The 25041-nt window shown below is 34.1% G+C and overlaps 2 protein-coding genes across 6 annotated transcripts in view; both read right to left on the reverse strand.

Annotated features, from left to right (window-relative positions):
• Nucleotides 1–1029: 1029 nt before the first annotated feature.
• Nucleotides 1030–24504, reverse strand: LOC117211486 (glutamate receptor ionotropic, kainate 2-like). Of its 2 annotated transcripts, none has more exons than XM_033455423.1 (16): nt 12041–12356; nt 9109–9221; nt 8710–8868; nt 8090–8271; nt 7664–7821; nt 7442–7583; nt 6737–7039; nt 6411–6629; nt 5643–5849; nt 5469–5553; nt 4334–4610; nt 3861–4059; nt 2464–2689; nt 1801–1916; nt 1545–1694; nt 1030–1475 (listed from the first exon to the last, which is right to left on the reverse strand). In XM_033455423.1, the coding sequence occupies exons 2-16, from the start codon at nt 9182–9184 to the stop codon at nt 1293–1295; spliced, it is 2682 nt and encodes an 893-aa protein (XP_033311314.1). In that variant the 5' UTR covers nt 9185–9221; nt 12041–12356; the 3' UTR covers nt 1030–1292. The 2 variants fall into 2 exon arrangements, with proteins under 2 accessions (XP_033311314.1, XP_033311313.1); XM_033455422.1 differs by lacking the exon at nt 12041–12356 and adding an exon at nt 24380–24504 and having other exon boundaries at nt 1293–1475.
• LOC117211485 (glutamate receptor ionotropic, kainate 2) overlaps nt 14668–25041 on the reverse strand; it is a 211583-nt gene continuing 201209 nt past the window's right edge. For 2 of the 4 annotated variants that reach the window (XM_033455420.1, XM_033455418.1), the window contains exons 17-18: nt 24380–24535; nt 14668–18237 (exon numbers count right to left, since the gene is read on the reverse strand). In XM_033455420.1, the coding sequence (XP_033311311.1) occupies nt 18043–18237; nt 24380–24535 (351 nt within the window). In that variant the 3' untranslated portion in view covers nt 14668–18042. Of the gene's footprint in view, nt 18238–19156; nt 21441–24379; nt 24536–25041 lie in introns of those variants that run through there. The other 2 variants (XR_004488262.1, XM_033455421.1) reach the window with 2 other exon arrangements.

Here is a 25041-nt window from a genome sequence, read left to right on the forward strand (position 1 = left end):
CAAACTAGTAGTTGAAACCCAAATCGTATCGTCGATTGAGAATCAGATTAGGCCGCTACCTTACCGATGAAAGTTCCACACGCTTCTGCATCGCGTAGGAGATAGCAGCACTCTACTCGCGTTCTTGTAACCAATTATTAAATCCATTGCGTGGCTTGTCATCTTGTCAGCAGCGATAAGGGAAGAATTAAAGGGAAGGAAATGAATATATCTGATTTAAAACTATAAAAGAAAGATCTGTATACATTACCTGATAACGAATAGAACCGAGATAATTCTAATTTGTTGGACCTGTATTATTCTTTTAAATTGTATAATGCGATAAGCGACGAAGATCGTAAAAACCGGAAAAACCAAAACTCTTTTAAGATCATGGAATTTCTTTTACAATCGTATTTTATACTGATGTATTTGACTTGAATTGTGAGATAATTTAATGCGCTTCGAAGGATTGCGCGACTGCTTACGCCATTTAATCTTGGAGCACCAATTTAATGAAGTAATATTAATCTCAGCAGTTTGAATATACGATTTCAATAATTTCATGAATAATTACATTATTTGTGATTATTCGTAAGTTACATTAATAACGTATTGCGATATGGATTACTTCAGCAGGATTTAAAGCCACTGACTTATAAGGTAATTATGATGTTTCTCGTTATTTTGTAATAGAGTAATTTGCGTATCCAATTTTTACTGTGAAACTTGTACTTTATTTTAAAATTTAATTACTTCGGAATTTTCACTGTGTAATAACAATCAGTTATAGAAACATAATTAAAAATAAAATCACGGTGTGTAATCTTATTGGCAGGCACCTAGAAGTTAAAAGTCAGGTCGGAAGCTATGAGTATTTTCAACTTAAAAGCTTTCTATCTCTGGGAGCTTGAATTAATATTTGACTTTCGAAGCTCAGAATCACAGAACAAATCATAGAACAATATTTACATTTTTACATTTGATTTAATTATTATAAACTGTAAAATTAAACATTTCTTATGTATATGTATAACTTCTATGCAAAAATTAGTATTATTATATATATATATATTTATATTTTTTGTTTATTATTCTATATTAAGCACAAGTTAAAGTCATTATATGTCTCAGATACATCGTAACTTATGATCTATGAGAGAGTTAACTGCGATTTCGTCATGCTTCAATTCCTTCATTCGCTTTTATATTTTTGTAACATTATTTCTCATTACTTAATATATTAGCATAATAATAATAATATATTAGTACAACGTGTGTAACACATTTACTATATTGTTTTATCACATATCTTATTTATCATCAGAGTTGGAAGTTTTAATCACTGGTATAAATCCATACGGGGGTGTACAACCTCTAGTACTATCTTCTCCACTTCTATTTGATGATCCTTTTCTTCTTCTCACTGGTTTAGGCGAATTATCACATTTTATAATAAACTTTAGTTCAGCCATTAGTTCTTCTTTAAAGGAAACCTGAAGTACATTTATCTAATTTAGTAAAACCGATCAATAATCGAATCAGATTGATTTTATTGTACTTACGTCTTCGCGTAAGGATGTACAGCCAACTTCCCAGATTAACTCGAATACAGTATAAAAGAAGGAGGCAGCAACGCCTACAGTCAATACTAGGAATACGCCACCCACATTGTCGAGATCCAGTTCCTCCGCGGCGCTCTGACCACCGTCTTCCTACGTATCATTCGCATATCATCATATAAAATTCATACGTTTGCGCATAATTTATTTCTCGACTTCGTTCTTATCTTATTTTATTGGAACATTTATCTATACGTACTCGACATGTTCCACCCCCACGTTTCTGCGTCCACCATTTTTTCTTCAATTCTGTTATCAAGCCGCTTTGTTGCATCTTTAATACGGCAGTGTTTAATGGATGACGATATGGCGATCCTATGAATCAGTATACAAATTTCATTTTTATATAAATAATATTCCCGGCAGTAATTCAATTATATATTGTGATTGACGCAGACGAATTAGTACATATATCATTAGTTACAAAGAATTTTAGACATTATTAAATTTCTAGAAATACAGCAAAACAATAAAAATATTCTATTGAAGCTAAATCGAAATATTAACTGTCGTACACTTTTCGTTATAAAATACAATTGTAATCACCATTTGAACTCTAAATTAATTTATGTTCAATTTTCAATCGTCGTAGCCTTGCAACCAAATTAATATGCCAACTAACATTTGTTTGACTATCACATTCAAACCAAATTCAATTATATTTAATAATCAATAATTAATAATTAAATATAATTGAATAAATTAATAACTTAACTAAAGTCGTAATATAACCGGTGAATGAAATGTATCTATTCCTAACTATTTGTAAAATAGTATTGTTGTGTGACTACTGAAGTCGTTAGGTTTGCGTATTATTATTATGTATTATTTGACAAGTCGTAAGTGTCATTTAAGATCTTACCCTTTTTCATAGCAATCCCATAACCCTTTGCATCAAGAAGTCCACCGATCTGAGTCACGTTGCAGTACCTTTCAGTGATGTATTCTATTGAGCTGGATTCCATTAGAAACGCGTAATCTTCTCTGAGCACCTTTGTCAACCCAGCATCATTGTTAGAAGGCAATACTTCTGCAGCGTTGTCCGTCATGTATTTGTACATTTCTTTGTATGTTGAATAGTTGGAATCCTTGGAATGCATAATTCTTATAAAAATCTGAGTTAGAATGAATAACTGCAAGTTTCATTTGCCTAACGCTTGTTTTCGTTTTGATCGGTTAATGAGCGGTTTGATAGAGATAGAGAAATTAATGTTACATTTTCCGGTAATCTGTCATTCAGAGTAATTTATGCGAACAATGAGGAAATCAATATGTTATATTGAATTCTCAGTTATGAAAATTTGTTACGTTTCCAATTATATTAATTATTAATGATCTTTCATATTATCAGTCTGCTAAAAGAGTGACATGCTTTAAAATAAATTCTTCAAGAGAAATTATTTATTATTCTTCCCTATATTATAAAAATTTAAGGAAAGTAAATTTTCTAGAAAATCGGTTTGAAGTAGAAAAGTTATTATGAGGTTACTCGATTATTTAACAAGAAAAACTCGATTATTTATCTTGCATCTTTGAATTTTGATTCGGAATAAAATATTATTTATATGTATCCCTTACTATTAAAATCAGTTTTGTTAATATAATATAATTCGATTCAGTCAATTTTTGGTAGGTAGTTTTTTTTTAATATATCATAAATTTTAAATTTATCATAAATATAAATATATCACTCCTCCAGAAAATTGTTAATATCAATGGAGGTCTATAAATTAATTTCAACCCAAATGTAAATAATATTACAAGGGAATAATGTATTAATTTCACTCGATTCTATATTATCTATTTAAGCATTGCATCGAACGGGATTAAAATGTTTGTGATATCACAGCGTGGTTTTAATGAACAGGATTTGTACGTTTTACAATAAATAGGCAAGCTATTGCAACTATTATATTTAGGGTACTATAACTGTCAGAATTTATAAAATGTTTCTTCATCTTATGAACTCATACTCTACTATTGGATACGTATTAAACGAGAAATTTCTGGAATGATTCGTTAACAATACAAATTTACAGAGAGACAGTTAATGATAGTTAAATGAAGCATCTGGATAAAATCAGGCGGTAAAATTGATCAAAACATAAACATCTCTTACATTTGAAACAAGTACATCGGTAGCCTGTAATCTTCCTGTAAAATTTGTTGCTACTGATAACCGTTTCATCAATTTTCACTGTTCTTCACGTTACGTTATCAAATATATAAAGAATGTTACGTATTCAGTTGGACACTTACTTGGAAGAACATGAACGTAGATCCTCCTATTTTAGCGCCGTATTTAATTGCTTTTTTCCTTGCCAATTCTTCGACGTTTGAGAAGGGTGATACTATTGTCTCGACGGTTAAGAACGCGGCTAAATTGGCAGTATAGCAATTGGCGATGATCAAACAGAAGAACCACCATGAAGTGGCCATCATTCTTGTCGAAAATCCTCTGTGCGATTGTAGAAATTTTACATTAATATCGTAGAAATGTATGTTGATTGCGAGCAAGCTTTCATTAATTAAATATAAAATGATAAAAACGGCGTTTAATAAAAAAAAAGATAGAAATAGTAAAATAATAATACCAACGATAAATATTATCTTAATATTACTAACATTTTGTTTGATATAATACAAGAACAAAAAGGAGAAAATTAAAGAATAAAAGAATAATATAATATACGAATATAAGAATAAAAAAAATATTAGAAAATACCACTCACATGGGTGCAATCTCGGAACCCTGCTGCATAAGACTACCAATGGTAAACCATAAGGAATTTTTAAAGGTAAACTGATTCTCAAGCACCTCTGGTTCCTCGATGCAAGGATATGGATTATTCCACTCTGCAGGGCATATCCTACCGATAATGAATAGTACCACAGACACGAATATATAAGCTCCAATTAAATACCACCAAACTCCGGTCGAAAATGGCGATAAGAAGGAAAACAAACTGGGCGGCGTCTTCGTTGGTTTTCGATACAGAATACTTATTCCTGTAGGAACAAGTGAAACCAGAATTATAACCAGGACACCGATTGATTAACTGCATCAAGGTTAATCATTTTGTTTCTAAAGAATGAGTCATAATTATTATGATAATAAGATAAAACAACTTTTAAGAAAAGAAACTGATTAGTTTTCCCTGTGATAGGCTCATTTAATATCTCTTTGCTCGAATCGAATAACAAATACTCTGATGTCAGTTTTGTAGTGGAATCTTGATTATACGAATCCCGTTTAATCGAAATTCCATATTATCCGAGATACTTTGAACTTTATCTCTATCTTCGTTCCTTTTGAAAGTTTAACGTAAAGAGTACAAAATTGTTAATAGTCAGATATAATTAAGGCAGTTAATCAAACTTTCAATCAATTACATAGTTCATTAAATTTAAATATATGTACAATATTCAAAATGTTTTTTATAACTTTATTGCACAATTTATTAACGGCCTTATCGATCCTTTAGTATTACTCGAGTTTTCGATTATCCGAGATAGGTTTGGTACACATTACAATCGGATAATCGAGACTGTACTGTATTTCATAATAAAGAAATAGAAAGTAATGAAAATAAAGAAATACAGTTTGATTTTTCAAATTGCCCACGAATTCAACCTTCAGTTTCAAAATTCACAATTTCCTGGACTCGTTATTAGTATTCGTAAAGCGTAAATAATGTAAAAATGGCGTAAAATGGCGTAATTAATTCTAAACTCTAAAAGAAATTTTGGAAGCTATTTTTCATGATTTTCTAGTTTTCAATTTACGGAATCGATCAGTACGGACTTTAAATACTTCAAATATTTTAAAACGTTTCACATAAATTTCGCATGATCTCAAAGATATACCTAAATTCATAAAAGGCATCGTAAAGTCCACCGCCCCTTCTCTCTCTGCAGTTATAGTTAAGTCTGTAATTGCCAGATCAGCTTCCTGCAACACGATTTTAATGGACATCATATTTTAATTTTGCTTTCATTTCATTTAACAATACTATGCATTTCCATTTAAACGTTACTAACACCGGCGATTATTTTCCCAAGCATTCCCGTCCATTTGTTCAATTTCTTAGAGTATGATCCATACACATTGTCTCTTTGAACCTCGAACGTGTAATTAAAACCCAACATTTTGCTCAATTCTTGAATAATATCGATGCCGAACCCTTCATAGCGATCATTTCCTGTCATCATATCGGCCGACTGTTTTAACATCCCATAGGGATGATTCTGTAAGAATGAAAGATTATATTTATGAGTGATAAAAGGGACATTTAAAGTAAACATATTTTGTATCATTTCTCATTCGAGGCATATTAATTTGCATGACATAAGATTATTTAGCGATATTAATAATTGTATATTTTAATTAAAGGTTTATTATTTCTCATTCGAAGCATAATAAAAGGACTGTATATTATTTCCTTTGTACGATGTTGCATTATTCAATAATATAAATAATTTTCCATTTCAATTAATGATCTGTTATTTGTCTTATTATCAATCCAAAGGATATTAAAAGTATTATGAATTATTGCCTTCACGTGATTTTAGGTTTTTGTATAATTTCATTAATTTCTGATTATAATTAAAAATCTATTATTTCTATTATATCCGTCATGTTCAATTTGGAAAATATTAAAAATTATTTCTCTCATCTCAATAGATATACATATCTTAAAAATTGTTTCTCTTGTGATATTCGACTATTCTATAATGGCGATAATTTCGCATTTCGATCAAAGATCCCATGAGTAAGATTCAAAAACGTAATTTTGTATTTTTACGCACGATTGCAATTAAGATGAGGAACGTTTTGTTCTGCAAGCTCAACTCTTCTTCAGATTTCTGAGGACGAGCTTCCAATAGCCATTCCACGTCATTCGTACTGTTCCATATTCCGATTTTCTTTAGTCCGTTTTCCGTCACTCTCACTATATCCAGCTGGAAATTACTACGAAATCCAGCGGTGTCGAATTTGATCAAACCAGTCAGACCTTCCATTTCGCTCTGAAATGAATCCATGATAATTTCAAATGTGAAATTTCGTATTGGATATAGGCACATCGTTGGTTAATAGTAATTAAATATTTATTTTATCGGTGCAATGAACTTACGACTCGCATAAAATTATTCAGACTAAATCCGTGTTCCCAGCTCACTGTACCATCGCAAGGTAATGTTTTCACATTGGCTTTAATGGTGTCTCTCAAGCGTTTGAAAGCTCTGGCGAAAAGCTGTACAGCGTCGTACATGAGCGCGGGTTCAACGCGCAGTTTGCTAGGATCGTCCAAACCCCATTCGTATTTATGCATCTCCACAACGCTCGTTACGAGTGGACTTTCGGGATCGATTAAACGTACCCCGGTGAAATTCACTCCTGAGTATTGGTATGGTTCTAGATCGATCGTCTGAAGATCCTGGAAGGAACTTTAGCCTGTATAATGTATTCATAAATATACGATATTTTTTTATGAAGTCTCCGCAATTTATGTATCAATATTATATAAACTTTGTCTTACTTGTTTGTAAGAAAAGAAATCGTAATTGGTTCTAGTTTCACATTGTGACCTAAGAATTAAAGGGTAATAATCTTTAGAAGTAGACTGTTAGCATATCGTAGTGAGAAATAAATAAACGTGAGATTACATATGTAACATCTGAGTATATAAAATTTTATATAACCAAAAAGGTATGTATATAAAAGGGCTCTATATAAAAAAAACTAAATTGATCGTGAAATTATTTACGTCACATAATATCTAAGAATATTTTTTGGAATTAGTTGTACAATGTATTAGATAAGGAAGAAATTATTTTACCAAGGAAGTTACTATTATTCTGTTCTTCTCCGACATAATTCCCACTTGCTGTGCCTGTTTCAATACCTCTTCTAATATATGAATCGAACAATCGATAAGAATGTTCTCAATCTCCTCGTCTTTGATCTCTCGCATCACTTTTCTGTAAAATGTAGTCACCTATTAATTTTTATAACTAAGAGGATTCAAATGCGATTTACGAATTTCATTTGAAATATGCACCTGTAACTCGGTCCAGTTCCTAAGTTGTATAAAAAGATCGTATGCGCCTTTATATCTAAATGTTCCAACAATCGATGTGTACGAAACAAACTGTCGGTGTCTGCGTACAATATTGCGAAAATCTTCCATTCAAAATCAGTTATGATTTTATTGAAGACCTGGCGGAATATTACCTTCGATTACAACATCGATTCTAAATACTAATAAATAAATATTCTAAAAACTAAGTTTTTAAGGAACTATATTTATTTTCAATAATTGTATTCAACCAAAAAGACCTTATCAAAGTGTTCTTAAAATATACATATAAGTACACCAATCGATATTGCGGTGCATGTTACCGAAATGTGATTTCATAAAAATCTATGAAATAAATAATAAATATGTAAGCCGAAAAAACATAAAAGGTTCATGTGTTCTACGTACCATAGAGAGAGTTTCTGCATATGGAAATAAGTTTACTCCTATGCCACGAATTTGAGAGGGTTCCCATCTGCCATAAATATGCGGCACTTCCATGGTATCACACATACTCTGCACGTGCCCCGAGGTAAATCTATTGTTCGGACCGAAAATGGCAGCCACCCCCTCAGTCGTCAATTCGCATACTGAATATTTTAGAAGAAATTCTTGAATTAATGAGTAAGTCGAGCTGTATAGAACACTATACAAAAGTCACAAAACACAAACGAAAATCTCTTATTTATTTATACACAAAGGAATATAAAGATACGAAGTTATTTAACATTGACTTAAATTTGATTTTACTTTTTAAAAAGTATTTACTCTGGAAATTATTAATACTTTGCCGAAGATATATTGATGAATTTGGAATAATTAAAATTTTATGTGATATTTATCTCCTCTTTTTCAATGTCATATATTTTATACTATTTTAATGCTCCAAATAATTTATTCGATAAAATATTTCTGAAAAATTCGTGAGTTGGAAGAAAGCTGCAAATATTTAATCGTATAAAAATATGATTAGTTGCCACTGTGACCTTTGCATAAGAGAGAGAACGTATTTCCAATGATAACTGTACCTATTTGCGACACATTGAACGGATCCGTATCAATCTCGTTGGATTTTGCCACGAAAAAGACATTTGGAAATGCATCGCTCATGTGCCGTTGTTCGTTCACTCTCTTTATAGAGGTTTCGAAGGCGCGTTGAAGGCCATCGTTAGTGTCGAACAATCCTCCTAAAAGAATTATGTGAAGACACGTGTGACTTTGGACGCGGCAGTGTTCTATTAATATTTGCGGAATGTGAGCTGGAAACAGTGACGGCTTCAGTCATGGATTCGAGCACGAGAAATAACTTGAGGGAACGAGACTCCAGGGCATTAATTTGGTTTAAACTTGAAATAAGATTTATTCTCTAGTTAGAAACATTTCCATGTCCAACTGACTGTTCCGCATAATCACGCAAGTTTCCTCACCTACGTTAACACTCGCGCCTTTGCAGGATCCCAGAACGCAGGAAAAGATGATCAATAAAAGACACTTGTCCAGCATCTTGTGGTCATTCTTTACAATACGATAGCGACGTATTCTGCGTTAAAAATGAAACAAGACAATCTTCTTCTAACGATTTGCAATATAGTATTTTTATCCTCCTAACTGGTCTTTATAAGATCAGAATTGGATAGACGTGTCATTTATAAGCTAGGCATAAAATAATGTATATAATATAATATATAATACGTATTCCATATTATGCACACGTGAACATGAAATATTTAGGCAGTTGAATATTTTCGTGAAACATTTTATAACACGATATAATTTTCAATACTTCCTATAAAAATATATTGTCGTACTATGTATGCCGAAAAAACAATTCATTTAGGCAATAGTTTAATTTGTATCGTATATCATTCGTTCGAAACAATTTAATAGAAACAGAATGGAAAATAGAATTTTAATAGAAACAATTTAAATTAATCAAATCTTGTTCGAGTAAGCAGAAACCATTAAAACATAATAAAAATTGCATATTTGTGAAACAGAATCACGATGTTGTTCTTCGTTCGGGACAACATTGTGGCGATTCAGAGCGAATTTAAACGATAAACATTCTCAACAAAACAACAGGGATTAACTGAAATCGTCGGCATGAAAGCCTGGTCCATGAAGATGCGATTAGCTTCAAAGACAGCCAGACCAACCGGACTGACGCGAATTTATTTGCAATAAGACCATGGTACACCCGTTTCAACGGCTGGAGCAGACCGTTGGGATTCGAACGAGCACTTAACTATCCGACGTACTGTAAACCAGCAGGGAAGCGTATACACGCTTGAATTCTCGAGCTCGCGTAAATATTTAGAACCGTCTAAAATCAATCCCCCAATATTCAGCTCGCCTATTTATTTGAAGCTATCAAAGGATCTGTCAGATCCTCCCTCGACGCTCTAAGATCGACTTTCTTCCACGTCTGGCTTTTTCGGTTAGGAAATACAAATTATTGGATGCTTGATAACTTTCTTTTCCAAGCTTTAGACTAATGAATATTTGTATAGTATTAGACAAGTAAAATGATAAAGTAGAAATTGTATTTCGTGGTGTTAATAAAATGAAGAATTGTAAATCGAAGAGTTCATAGGAATTTTGGACAAATTTTGATTAAAATTAAACTTTAATGGAAAAATCTGTATTATTGGATATTTGATATTCCTGGTACGAGCTTTTCGTTTTAGCGGAATACCTATGGTAAACTGGAGAAAAGACAGAGCTTTTAGAGTTAATGGTAGAGTTAATGGTAATCCTACATATTAATTTACACATTACATATCGGAAATCACATATTACATTACACACGCACATTTACATATTAATTTCGATTCGAACCGCCACCATCGACAAAAACGGGAACGTCACTCGACATTTGCGACGAGATAATTTTAGCGGAGATGATTTTTGCGTATTTTCTCGTCACGAAACATCGCGGCGCGGATGGAACACGCGATGCTATTGCGGAGCGTCATGCTATTGTCACCTTGCCAAACGCATGTGCTCCGTCGCATTCTTTTTTATCCATTCATTCACCGCCATGGTCATTTCGCGTAGCGTCATTGTACGCAAACATCCACAGAATAATCCGTCACAGCGCGTCGCGACGCCCGTTCCGTGTCAATGTGCCATATCCAGCCGGCCGTAATCGCTTGAAAAACACATGAAAATCTTCGAGTGCCGTGTTACGACGCTCGTTATATTTAGACGCCGGGCGTCGTCGTCACTAACGCTTGTCGCTTAAAGCGGTGTGACATAGTTTCCATCGAATCGCCATCGGCTGCAGTTTTCAAGGGAATCGGCCTGCACGCTCGATGTCGCATATTTCTATGAAATTTCATTTCACGTAATACTCCGTTCCGAAAATTCTTTCGACTTTCTCTTGAGTTCTATTAAAATATTTTTATAAGAAGAGCTCAGTGAGAAAGTGATATAAGTGCATCTTTTTTTTCTCATGTAGAGATAAACTAATAAAGATTTGGCATAGAAATGTACTGGCCATACACTGCATCAATATAATCACCGGAAACTTCGTTACAAGATTCTAAGTAATTCTACTGACGTAACTGTTGCGCTTTCATTTCTACATGATTCAACAGAATGAAAGATAGACAAAACAATGGGCAATGATGTGAAAAAATATATTATTTTGCTATAAAAATACTGTTTAATTATAAAATTATTATAAAATTATTACTCAACTCAAACCAAAGATATCTATCATGAAAAAAATATACAGCTCTTAAGAAAGAGTTCCGATATTTTAGATGCAGTTGATATATTAAGCGGCTTTGTTACATTTCAAGTTTTCGATACTTGGTAATATACCTAAATATTTAGATCTTTTGATTCAGTTTAAATTTCATTCCTACATTCTTTTCAAATCAAACATTTCACCACTCATGCCACGTTTCCTTTGTGCCTATTATAAAAAATTGATCTTCCTAAACTATGTCTGATCTTTCTGGGAATTTGTGTCTTTCTCCATTAATGGATATTTTTATCCGCCTTAGGCTCAATTCAGAAACATCCATCCAATATACGAATACAATAACGTACAATAACTCTACGTACTTAAATGGTATCAAATACTTCTGAAACATTGTTAAAAGAGCGAAATTATTGAGTTATCGGCGTCGTTATTGCATTACTGTTATGTTGAACACATGTGTATACCATCAAAGTAAATTGGAAAAGTGAATTAAAAGTTATTGAATCGAAGACACGCTACGTGGTGGAAGCATGGTACGCTGTACGTTACATTCTCGAACGAAAGTTAAAGCAGAAGAGGTCAGAGGTTAAACGGGCAGGACAATGTGGCTGTCCATACAACGAGCGTGACAGGAAAAGGAAACTCACCTGAAATTACGATTACACACGGCTGGTTACCTGGAACACAAGTTTGATATACGTGCTTTTCAGAACGAAACTCACAGCATGCACTCTAATTCCGAACGCCGGTTCCTACCAGCCATTTCACTGCGCACACGCGAACTCCCTTCCAAGCCACTTGGATTTCGTTTGTGTATTTCACTCTAATATGGCGGGCATCTAGAGCTCCAACTTAATTTATTGTTAGACACAACGCTGCCATTTTCTCAAGTAGGCATCTTTTGGTCAGAAGTGTTGCAATTTTGTTTCTTCCACGCTACATGGTGCGTAAACGCAATTATTAACTAAGTAAATGGTTTTCAATTTTGACGCATTATTTCTTTTTTGCGAAGACATTAGGAAAATTGTGTGTCTATTATTAATAATAAAATAGTGTATTATTATAATGAAACTTATAACAAAATGGTTACGCGCAAGCCTCTTTTCATGGCAATTCTGCGTTTAGCCGTTTAGTGTTAGAAAGTTTGCAAAAAGTATTATTAAAACAGAAAAGTTTGTGACATTGGCCGAGTCGTCTAGTTACGAGTGGATTCCTGAGAATAGAAGATAAAGAACGCTTTAACTTCGCTTAAAAACTATAAAGAATGTTTCAAAATCTTGTTACAATTTAGATTTTTAATTACCACTGTAAGAATATATAATTTTAAAAGAATAATTTTAAAAAAGGAAGACAAATTTCTTTCTTTAGCGAGACAGATTTTGTATTAGGTGAAAGATTGATTGTGATTATTAATATGTACATCGCGCAGCAGATATTTCAGAATTTTTATTACGTTCGAGACAGTCTATTCCACTCAGTCGAAATTACGTTTACACGTTGATATCACATTAACGTTATTTCTTCAATGAAAACGGAGCTCCAGGGTGAAAAAGTTAAAGAATTTTCTGACGACGACACCATAATAAACAGTGTACAGCGAGATGTAGTTAAATTCACCGTAAAAATAAACCGGTACGTGACGCGAACGCGACGTAACGACGAGACAAACTGTTGTTACTTTTGATAGCGTGTTCGGCTTCTTCCGGAAAAAGTGTCTTTTCAGACAAAACACGGTTTCTACAGCGGCTTTCTTCAAACGACAAAATGGCACAAAATCCTTTTTATATTCGCATTGTGGATGGCAATTCGACGAAGTGAATCGATACTTTTAGGTCAGAAATCTCGAGCATTTTTTATATGGAAACGTCGAATGTTTGTCTGTTATCCTTTAAGATAGAATGTATTGGAGACAAAACGAAGAGGATTATTCGATTAAAAGATCCCTGTCTTATGATTTTTAGTTAAGGACATTCATAAGATGTAGTATTTAATGTAATGAATATTATATACCTCGAATTGTTATGGATATAGCAAATTTCAAATGATTTCCTTAATAATGAAACTACCGAGATTAAAAGATTAAAATGATTCTCTTCTGAAAGAATTAAAATGATACGTTATCTCATTATTTCTTGTTTTCTATTTTTCCAATTTAAAGTATCTATATTTAATCCTTTCTTCCAGAGTTTCCAATAACTTTCTTTCTATCTGGAACAATAGAACTAGAAAAAGTTACTCTATGGAGTTTATTATCTTATCTAATGAGATTCACAACCTCATTTACTTCCTTAATCTATTTCTCTCATTCTTCTCTCGCCCTAATTTTCAAGACAATTAATCAACCCCTGAACGTACGCAGCAAAACGTTTAAAAACGAACTTTCGAACGAAGAACATCAAGAAAAAGATGACTGATTAATTGTACAAAAGGCAGAGATACGCAGCGAGCGAGCCAGGAAAAGAAGACATAAACCGAAGAAAAGAGAGAAAGAAGGTACAACCGGCAAAGAGATAGCAAAGTAAATTAAATAGCTCCGTTAGCGTCCTAGGGAGCAAAGAGAAGGTAAAAGCCATGGAACTTGGATACATTAGTGAATTAGTTACGTTAGCGGTTTGGGATTTAGTTCTCTAATCAAAAGAACGAAGAGTGAAGGCTGTGGCAATTGATGTAAAAGTACAACTTCTCGAGGACCAATTACGTGGTAAAGTAGAACTTCTCCGACGTAATCAACGAGGAGATTATGGCGTGGGTTAAATACATTATGCGTGGAATAATTTTCTCAATTGAAACCGGAAGAACCTGACACCTGACGATCGATCACAGGACGCACTAAACGAATGTTTGAATAACCTTACGAAGGAGAATCTTTCGACTATACCATCAGTGAAATTTTAAAGGTAAATGGAGATATCGTGGAACTAAATCGCTGGTAATGTTGTGAATTTTTTAAATTTGAAGAAGAATGTGTTTTAATTAATCATATAGCACAAATGTCAGTAGTTTTTAATGCAGACGAATTTTTCGTTTTGTACATATAATATATCTTATATTATAAATTATTAATTAGTTTTAATGTTGTAGAAGCTAAACAATTAATGTTGGTAGAATCAATCAGTGTTTGACTTGTTTATTGTCTATATGAATTAAGATCTCAATACAAAAATTCTTCTGAAAAGTTGCAAAAGGTCGTGCATACGAAGTTCATTCTTCTAGGTTCTCTAAATGATAAATAAATCAAACCTGGTAGACAAAGTAATAAACAAAACACACCCACTGAGAATTTACAGACGATGAGTTTTATTCACGTTTAATATGATGCTCGTAGTACACTTTATGTAAGAAGTATAATCAATTGGCTCTTAAATTCGGTACGATGCAAACGCAATGTACGCGATACAGATAATATTTACAAGTACGTGTATAATTCACGATTTATTCGCATGTATGTACTCGTGTGAGAATATGTCGTCCATGCGGGTTTGTATCGCATCTTTTGTACGAATTTTAAAAACGATTCGATTTGGTGTACACACATCGATGGATGAACGAGTCGACGATAAAAAAAGAACAAAAAATATACAAAGAACAAGAAAGAAAAATAAAAATAAAAAGTCGCGATTGTCCCATATATACGTCGTTCTAAAAAATGGTGCATGGCGGTGAGGCAGAAATATTATCAACGCCCAAATTTCGCCGCTAATCTCATTCCACTGATCTATCTGCATCCGGAAATTGATCATTCCAGAGAGGCTAAGCCAGCATCCGTGCATGTACGATATTCGTGCGTGTTTACGCCTTAGGAGAGACGGAAGACGGAAATTAATACTGCTCAGTCCAGGGCGTTCATGAACGGCGATGTACCAGCTGCAAACAGGCTTTCCATTAACTCTGTTAACCAGTTTAATCCGTGGAATCGTTGGACGCTTAAGAAAGGAACATTGCAATGCCGCGACTGGCTACTGAAATCTGTCTCGGTCTGAAGGAGATTTAATTGAATTTTCAGTCGAGTTAGTTTTTTGAAAGATTATTCGAATTTGCTAGGTCTAAAATCAAATAAATGCGACACGTTCTAAAGGAAATTTAATATTTAATATTATAACGAATTCACGAGGTGTGAAACGTTTAGAAAGTATTTAAGATTTAAAGAGGATTTAAGAATTATTTAGATACATGTAATACTTCGTACTGCGTTTAATAATTCAATTAATAATTGAATACTTAGTTGAGATAATTTTTTGAAGAATAATTAGAAATCTAAATTCAGATTGCTATAAAATGTACAAAGTATGTTGAGAATATTTAAATAGTAAGTATTGTATTCTGATTTTATTATTTTATCAGCAGCTCTGACCTATACTGTTCGCAATATGTATAATAACTTTCAATTAATACACATGAATCTGCCCTAGATTTCAAAGGATTAATGCCGTATACGATTGAACCAATGAATATCCGAAGTCAGATACAGATAGATCAATGAAATCCTGCGATACATGATAACGAGGTCGAGAAATTCGTTAGCGAAACAACGAGCCGGAATATATCGTCGATTTGCTAGAGGAGTGACGCATCTGAAAAATTTACGCTTTTTCAAAATCCAGGGTATAAGCTGCATAAGAAAAAAGCTTTTTCGTTGTTAAATAATTAATAATTTTCTATTTCAAATAAAATTTGCTAAAAATTTGCATTCCTTAATCGTGTCACTTTCCTAGCATATCTAGAATATAACATAAAAATGTAAAATCGCTTATTCTGTCTACACTCGATAAAACATCTACATACAATGTTTGCACCAATGGGCACGTTATCTTACAGCATCGAAATGATACTTAAACGAAGACATACTTTTAGAAGTCGTATGAACAGATTTTCCCCATGAACGTTCTATGATACAATACCATAGAATAGATACGTTTAGTTTAGTTCGTAATCTTAACGATGATTATGATTATGTACACTAAACGAATGTATCCAAACGTCACCGAACAGACAGAGACAGAATTTGTACAGTGTTAATTATCTTGTGATATTTTTCTCAAGTGATCACGAATGTAGATACTTTCTTTAAAAATGAACGACATAGTCCATAATAATGGAGTGAATTGGATTCCATGATGTTTTCCTTCGCTGTTCAAGTAACGTTTTATATGCATCAATTACAAAATCCACAGTTTTTGTTCTTTCTCTCTTTTTTCGATCGTTCTTGACATGCATACGTTCTTCAAAGTTTGTCATTTATATTGTAACATATCGTGCGGAAGACATCGCATATTTGATCATTTAATTTCAATATTTAATTAAATTATGTGGGAGTGAATTCATAAATTGCTTTCTAATATATTCGAGAAATATACGGGCATGGGCAATAATTATTGCCGTTTCCTGTATCCGCTACTCGTTTCTGATATTAGTCTATTGATATTAAATACATTCGAGGTTTCGAAGCATTTTAACAAAATTGATAAAATATGGAAATACCATTACAGGATTAAATTATTTCACTCTACTATAAATTCGGATTCGAATAAAAAGTTATAAATAACCAATTTTAAACGACCAATTTTGTTTAAAAATTAATATATCGTTGGCAACTATTCATGAACATATATTCAATTATAATTTTAATAAAATCAATCGTATCCACAATCATCCCTATTCCTTACTGCGCCATGTGTATATGAAGCTTACAGATATGAAAAATATGATGTGATACTTTTTCCGTTGTGCAGAAAAGAACAATTTTAAAAATCAGTCAGTTGTCAAGTAATCCCGGATTAAAACTGTGTTTGTATTTGATTTTAGGATTACATATGTGTTTCCATCGCGCTCTACGACGTTAACAAAAATTTAAAAATATTACTTGTGTAGAATAGTATCAATTAAGCTAAAGTTACATAACAACAAAGCTAATATTTTTCATCACGTAATAAGTAACGCGGGTTCTGCAACTAATATTTCATATTAAAATACATCTTTTTAGCTACCAAGTTTCATAAAAGTCGGAAAATCAACGAAAATGGACTTATCATATATTTTTCATGTGGTCTTCATACACACATAAAATCGCAGAGACAGCGACAATTAAGGATTAGATTTTCGCGGCGACAGCTCACGCCGCGACCACTTAGGCTGGGTTTCGTTTCACGAAGGCCACCCTCTTTTGCCACGAGTGGCGCAACGAAAGACAAAGGATCTCGAAACTGCTCGTTAATCTTTCCGCTCAAACAGCGTGCATCGTTGTCTTCCGCACGGCACGATAAATTCCAGTGAGCTCCAATTAACGACTGAATGACTGTACACTGTACACTGTATAAAGTGCTAGTCGAAGTACTGCCATGTTCGTTCGTTCGCGTCACTTGTAAAGACAAAGAACGAAAAAATGGAAGAAAAAAAAGAAAGAAAGAACCAGACTTATACACATACACACATAGAAAGAGAGAAAGAGAGAGAGAGAGAGAGAGAAGGGGGATAAAGCAACTGGAGAAGGTGGATGGTTTTCATCTCGCGCTAAACTTTTAGTTCGCGCCTCGTTGCTTCTCTCGTCGTATCTCTCGTTCGTCGATTGCCTTTATAGTTCATCGAGTCGCGAGTTCGATTAGTCCCGTACACCTTGCTCTTCTCCCTTCGACGATGATTCAGCTTCGTAGCTTCAGGTCAAAGGCGCTTTCCCTACGAAGTGTCTGTACTTGTTGCATACCGGATACCTGCCCTCCTCGGACACGATCGATAGGTTCGATTCCTGCCTCTCGCGACTACACAGTGTCTTCTTCGCGGACTTTTTTGTCCCGTTCCCGCAATCCAGCGCGTAACGCAACTCGCTCGCCATCTCCGAGCACATGGACTTCTGGAAAGTTCCAGTAAACATCCGCTGCATCCCTTTAATCGTGCTCTCTTCGCGATATGCGAAGCTTCGTCAGCCAAGTGCGATGACGCGTGTACGTATAGTATAATATGCACATAAACATTTTAACCTGGTTTTGATATATTCGAGATACGAAGTTTTATTGGCGCAATAATTTTTATCGGTATGCTGTCCTGGAGTGATTGCGGGCTGCTAGTATGTAGGTGCCTTCGTGATGGGGTTTCTTTGAAGCAGAGTGAGAGAAGTTGGCAAAGAATACGTTCAAGGGAATGTTTTTAAATGTACATAATTTTGTTTATAGTAGGTTCTTTTTTTAGAGATAACATATTTTATTGAAATAAATGACTACGAACTTTGGACAAAATTAGCTTCTTTCTAATTATAATAGTTAGAAAAGTGGCGTTCCAATTTCGATTGGTATCGTTATGTCACAGGTAATCGTAATAGTTTGCGATAAATTTAATTTTAATTTAGATTCTATATCTCACACGATAAATACATTTACGATCATGTACTGCTTTAATATTAAGATAATACAAATTCGGTTAGAAAATGTTTACGTAGGAAGAATATGATTAACCAGAATTGTCGAGAATTGTGTTTTTGAAGTTTATGCGAGGGTTGTAAGAGGATTACCACTGTATTTGTTATGTAAAACAGGATAAACACGAAACAAATTAAAATAAAGTACATTCTCAAAAAACAAATTAACTTAATCAAAACTCCTATAGACTGTTTGTATTTCAATAATACCAATTGAAGATTCGAAGTTCAGTATCTTATGAGGAATACCTGTAAGTAAACAAGTTTATAGACTCTACGATAAGATAGGAATTCTAACCCAGACATTTTACAAAGGACTATAAAGCATATCGCTTCCTTAAGATTTTTGGGTTTATGGGACACTCTACGATCCAATGATATTAGCTGAAGTAGTTACAAGAATGAGAAAACAAGTTTAAAGACTCTGCAGTAGAATAGAAACTTTGAGTTAGACATCTTGATGAGGACATCAAGCATATTGCTCTTTTAAAATTGTTGGGTTTATGCGACGCGTCATGGCACGAAGCTGACTTTCCCGAGATAAACAATTCTGTTGGATATATGCATGCAACCTTAATTAATAATCAATTATTTCATAGAAGCTGTGAGTACGTGAAGGAAAAAATATAAGGAATCAAGCACACATAGTAAACCAGTTTGTGTCTTATAATTATTCGTGCGATGTTCAACAAATAATTTATAACAATCTGCTTTGTTTTTAATAAATTTTCATATAAAACGGTATCCACAAGCTGTAAATAAGGAAAATAAAGTATTAAAAAATTCAATTCGCAAAGGAGACGAACATAAAACTAAGAAAATTACTCACACCATACTGCGTTACAAGAATTATTTTTTTGTTTTACCCTGTTTAATTAATAACAAGAAAATAACAATGATGAAAATGGAAACAATTTTTCAATACATTTATTTTAGTTTCTTGTAAACTTTTCTGTATATATATATGTATATATATTTATCCAACAAATAAAACAATGTTTAAACTTTGAAAAACCCAACAGATGAATAAACCGAAGGATTCTTATAAATATTTCCTTCCTCCGTAAAAGTTCGTTTAATAATTCCATTTCCAACATTGCGGTATACCGAACGACAAAAAAAGTCAGCTATTCGGAAAGAAATATCTCATGCTCTACGGTCTGTCAATCGACAAGTGCTATGACACAACGAGTAGCAGATACATAGTAGAAAAGAAAAGTTGCTCACCTCCTGCGTATCCATGGCGGGAGAGAAAGAGAGGCAAGAAACATTGCGACACAACTAACAATGTCATACTAAACTGTCACACATCGTGCGCGTGTCCTTTCGAACCGTACATGTGATTCATTCTTTAACACCTACGTTTCGATTGCGATCACTGTTCTCATTATTTCTTCTTTCTTTTTTTTTCTCATTTCATATCATACAAGTTTATACGAATCGAGACATATAGAATCTTCTATCGCATAATTGAATTTCTTCTCAAATATGTAGAATCTGCAAGCTTCCATCGGTGGAATAAAAATTTTATCATATCATTATTCGATTATATTCGATTATATTCAGAAGACGGATTTTTCATCTTTCTTTTTATTTAATTCACAAAAGAAGCTTACAGACTCTACATAGAACAGCGATTCACTCCTCGAGCTACACAATATGTACATACAATAAAACGTTTGTAACTTGACGCTATACATTAATTATCTAGTCGGTATAAAATCGTGATTGTTCATGTAAACAGTTCGTTACTCCTCACCATACGATTCAGTCGCGATCGCAGTGAATTCATTAGAAACAGAAAAAAAAGAAATCACACCGCGTTTGTATTTTTATATATTCCATTCTCTTTTTGTTCTAGCTTTTATATGTAACAATCGCGCGAGATATCGTTCATTCTCGCTGCGAGGCTTCAAGTCGGTCGTCAATTAATCTAAAAAGGTTTTGATATGAGCAAATAGCAAACGCGTTAACCTTTCCAATTTCAATATCTGCATCATTTCACGGCTCTGTCATTAAGGGATGTTGCGGACGAAAAGAAAACGATCGTTTTAAATCAAACGTTCCCTTTGGACTGTTCCTTCTTCTTTTTTTTTCTTTCTCTCGTTTTCGTTCTTTCATTTTTTTTTCTCTTTTTCTTCCCTTCTTTTCATCCTTTCTCCTTTTCTCTCTACTTAATGAAATTCCAACGACACCGTACGTTACCCGATAATAATTGATTGGGTAGTGTTCCGCCGATAACGTTCCGGCTAGATTGTCGGTCGAGATTACGGTTCTCGAAGAGATAAGAGAAAAAAAAAGAACTGGAAAGGTCGAGGATCGTTGCTCCTTCGTTTTGATTATACGTTCGTTTGAACTTTCTACAGTTTGTGTCTGTCAGTGTTTCACACAGTTCTCGATCACTGATGTGGTGGAGTTCCTCCTTAGGTCCGTCGGGTCAGATACGCTTTTCTCGGGCATAGGAATCTGTTTCGTATTTCTGTTCGTTCTCTATTGTTCCGTTCATTTTTGTCTTTCTATCTTTGTTTCGTTCGTTTTTATATTACTTTAGTTTCTGGTTCGCGAACGAATCCCTACAGGATCGCCCGCTAGTGTAGATCGGTAAAAGCGTCGCAGATCGGTTTCCCCGAGGATTTCTGCTTCTAAAACAGAACACGAAAATGCTCGGGTAAGATTGCGTTAGGTGGCACATCAGATCGATTAGTCGGATCGACACGGTGCACGCGAAGCATTTTTGTTTTTGATAAGAAAAATTAACTCGAGCAGGAGTAACGACAGTTGCCCGATTGGGGACGCTTGGAAACGAATGGACTGCTCGTAAATAGATAGAAACTAAAGTTCGCTGAACGTCGTAGGTGAAAAATGGAAAACGCGATAAAATAGTCGTCGAACTGAAAGATTGAACTCTATCGAAGATAAGATTATTGAGAGTGTAATTGCGAAATTTACAAACGATTTATCAAAATAAAATAAAACAAGAATAATTTTAGACAAAGAAAAAAAAAGAATTGAAAATGCAGTGTGAAGAGTATTAAAATCCCCAATTCTCATAAGAGATAAATGTTAAATTCTTCGTTAATTCTAGAATTTTTAAAGTCCTTAAATTCAATTAATTTATAGGTTTCATTATTTATAACTGGGGTAGGCAGCAGCATTACAAAAATAGGAGATACAGAAACTTTCATTATTGGGTAAAATTAAATGGTACCGTAAGAGGATTTCGTTGATATAATTTGAAAGATAAAGTATTACTCAAGTATTACTCTGATAAAGTACTAGTACACGACCTCGAGACACACTTCAATTAAGCTATACTTGAGATGTTACAGGCCATTTTTCCTCAATATCTACCACAAAGTTCCCCTACAATTTTTCAGCACCCTTCGCAATCAGACCCTTCCAGCAAGTCATGCTAATTCTAAAGTAAATTGAAAAAAGTATCAAAATTCTGTTTGTATACAGTGTAGAGTATACAAAAACTTCTCATAACAGAAAGAAATTCGTTTCTCTACTCAAACGCTTAGAAAACGTGTAGCTCGTTCACCACTGACCCAATTTTTATTACAATAATTTTGTATCAATCTAGACGGACCTTTTTTATCCAATAGCTTAAAAACTAAATAATTTAAAGATAAATCTTTAAATATGTTTGACATACTAAATATATCATTAAGTGTTGATTTTTGAAAACCAGTTCATCATTGTAAATATTTGTTGAATCGTCGTAAAGTAGTTGTTTTGCAATTTATACTAATTGTTAAGTTGAAATGAGCATAAAAGAACATATGATTTGGAAATGGTTAATTTGGGATATTGGAATCTTCGATCCACATTCGCGTCCACGTAAAACGATTAGCATCTTCAAACTCGAGCAAGTATCGCGGCTACTCTGTTGCGGTCTGAAGTAGCGCGGCTCCGAAGGCGAACAGCAATACCAGACGTTTGTTGGCTGACGGAATTGTTTGCTCTCGGGTACGCGAGGTCACTGGCGCAAAGCTGCATATCCGTATTTGTGGACGAGCCCTTCTCAAATACTTGCCTGTTTGCTTACCGCTTGAACGTACGCAAACGGCAGCTCAAATACATATTGTAGACACGCGAGCTTCGTACGAGCTTTCCGCTCGAGTTTCTCCCAGCCGCGCTTTAATTTCATTGCTAAGCCCACTGGAATTTTCTTTTGTGAACGAAATTCATCGATTGTAGCCCCGTGCTTCTCATAAACCGCGCGCTCGTCAATGAATTCCATTCTCAATTTTGTTTATGAGCTATTGGTAAGACATAAAGGATGCTGTGTTGATCGTTGTTATTCTATTTGTACATACACGATTTGTCAAACGTGTGTGAACAGCCGCTTTCTTCTAACAGAATGTAACTTGATTACAAAATTATTGATGAGAACGATTTTATTTTTTGTGATCGTTACAACAATGTATAGTAGTATAATATTCTAACTGGAAATTTAGTTTTGCAAATAATATAAAAATAATATCTATAATAATAAAATGTCTATAATAATCTATGATATAAATAATAGTGTAAAATAATAAAACTGACATTTGTAAATGGAATTTTTAATGCAGTTCTCTTCCAATATCTATTTTATTTTTATTCGATTTATTTTGTATATCAATTTTCTTCGCTTTATGCGGAACAAACATTTTTCCGAATATATCCGCGTTCGTGAATCAGCAATCAGCATTCAATGAAATTCATTTAGTGGATTACCATGGGAATTGACTATTAAAATATCACGGTGACTGGTCATTCTATTCGAAATCTTCGCAACCTATTTAACACGTGAAATTGTATTTTTATTTCATAAAAATAAACTACACTCTCGTGTTTCATAACAATACACTCTCTTCTCTCCCATTTCATTTCTACATCCACTCCTGAATTCCCATTTCCCCGAATCGAAACTATCACAATTCAAACATTGCTAGTACCAAACGGACAGTGAAGTCTCGCTTTGAAATAAATTCATGTCAATCGAACAACAACTAAAATCCGCTAAAATCGACTAAAGAAACGAAGTCAAGCAACGCATCGTAAAAACAAGTGGAAACTTGGAATACCAAATTAGCGTCGTAACTTCCGTTTACCAAAGTCTGTGAATAATTACTCTCCCAAGAACAAAGACGCTTTACGCCCCAATATCTTTTCACTTTATCTCGCGTCCTATATTTCTTCAAAGTAAAAGACGACTAAGGAAATGGAAGACGGACGAGGACGGAAAGAGCGAATTAACGCCATGATATCAATCAACCGTATCTCTAATTAGAACCCCAAACAATTATAATGGCGAATCGTTTCAAGAACAAAGACGCTTCGCGAGTCTGTAACTAGTTTTTCCCTCTGACACGTCGTGATTCCATCGATCACAGCGAGAAGCCGATCAGACCCGAGTGGTTTTGTGGGTGCACCGTGACCATTAAAGAGGAACTCCACCATCACGCGAACATCAACTGATGTATTCGCGCGGTATATCGGGGTAGATCGCATCGGGATCGAGGTGCGTGTTGGACGACGTTACTTCAGGCGCGATCACGCCCTCTTCGACGTGCTATCTGACCTCACTCACCCGTTCCTCAATGGCGACCTTCCGGCTTTTCCAGACGAACTCGCATACCGCGATCACGCAAGCGATGCCCATACCGCCCATCAGAACTACGAACACCCCGCCTACGTTTGCCAGTCCTAGTTCGTTCGCTGTTGAACTGCTCTTCGACATGTCGTCCTGTTGCAAAAAGAGAAACATTTATGAGAGAATAATACGAATCGCCTATTTGCCGAAGTGGTTAACTTCGCGTAATAAAAAGTAGAGAAAATTGATGAATTTATGTATATAAGATAGACATCAATCGAGTGTCTTGGTACAAAAATGTACAAACTTTTAAACAGTGGAATTAACTATTTTGGCTTGTAAACAACTCATAATGTATGAATGCGTAACATTTTTCATTTACGGATATATTTTTCATCAATTTTAATCTTGTATCGTTTTCGAAAATTCAGGGGGTATCTATATGAAAATATTTGTTTCGTTTGAGGGGAACAGTTCAGGTAGGAGAATAGTTAAACGTTCGACATATATTTTCCATTGATTTCGTTTTAGTTTCGTCAAATTACATTCACGTACAACGTCAATTTTTCCAACCATTCTGTTTCGCGAATATAAATTTTCATACAAGTGCAATTGTACAATTTATATGACTTTGATAAAAGTCCATTGAGTCTGCGGTT

The sequence above is a fragment of the Bombus bifarius genome, unplaced genomic scaffold (genome assembly GCF_011952205.1).
Source record: "Bombus bifarius isolate JDL3187 unplaced genomic scaffold, Bbif_JDL3187 scf7180000008237, whole genome shotgun sequence".
Lineage (NCBI taxonomy): Eukaryota > Metazoa > Arthropoda > Insecta > Hymenoptera > Apidae > Bombus > Bombus bifarius.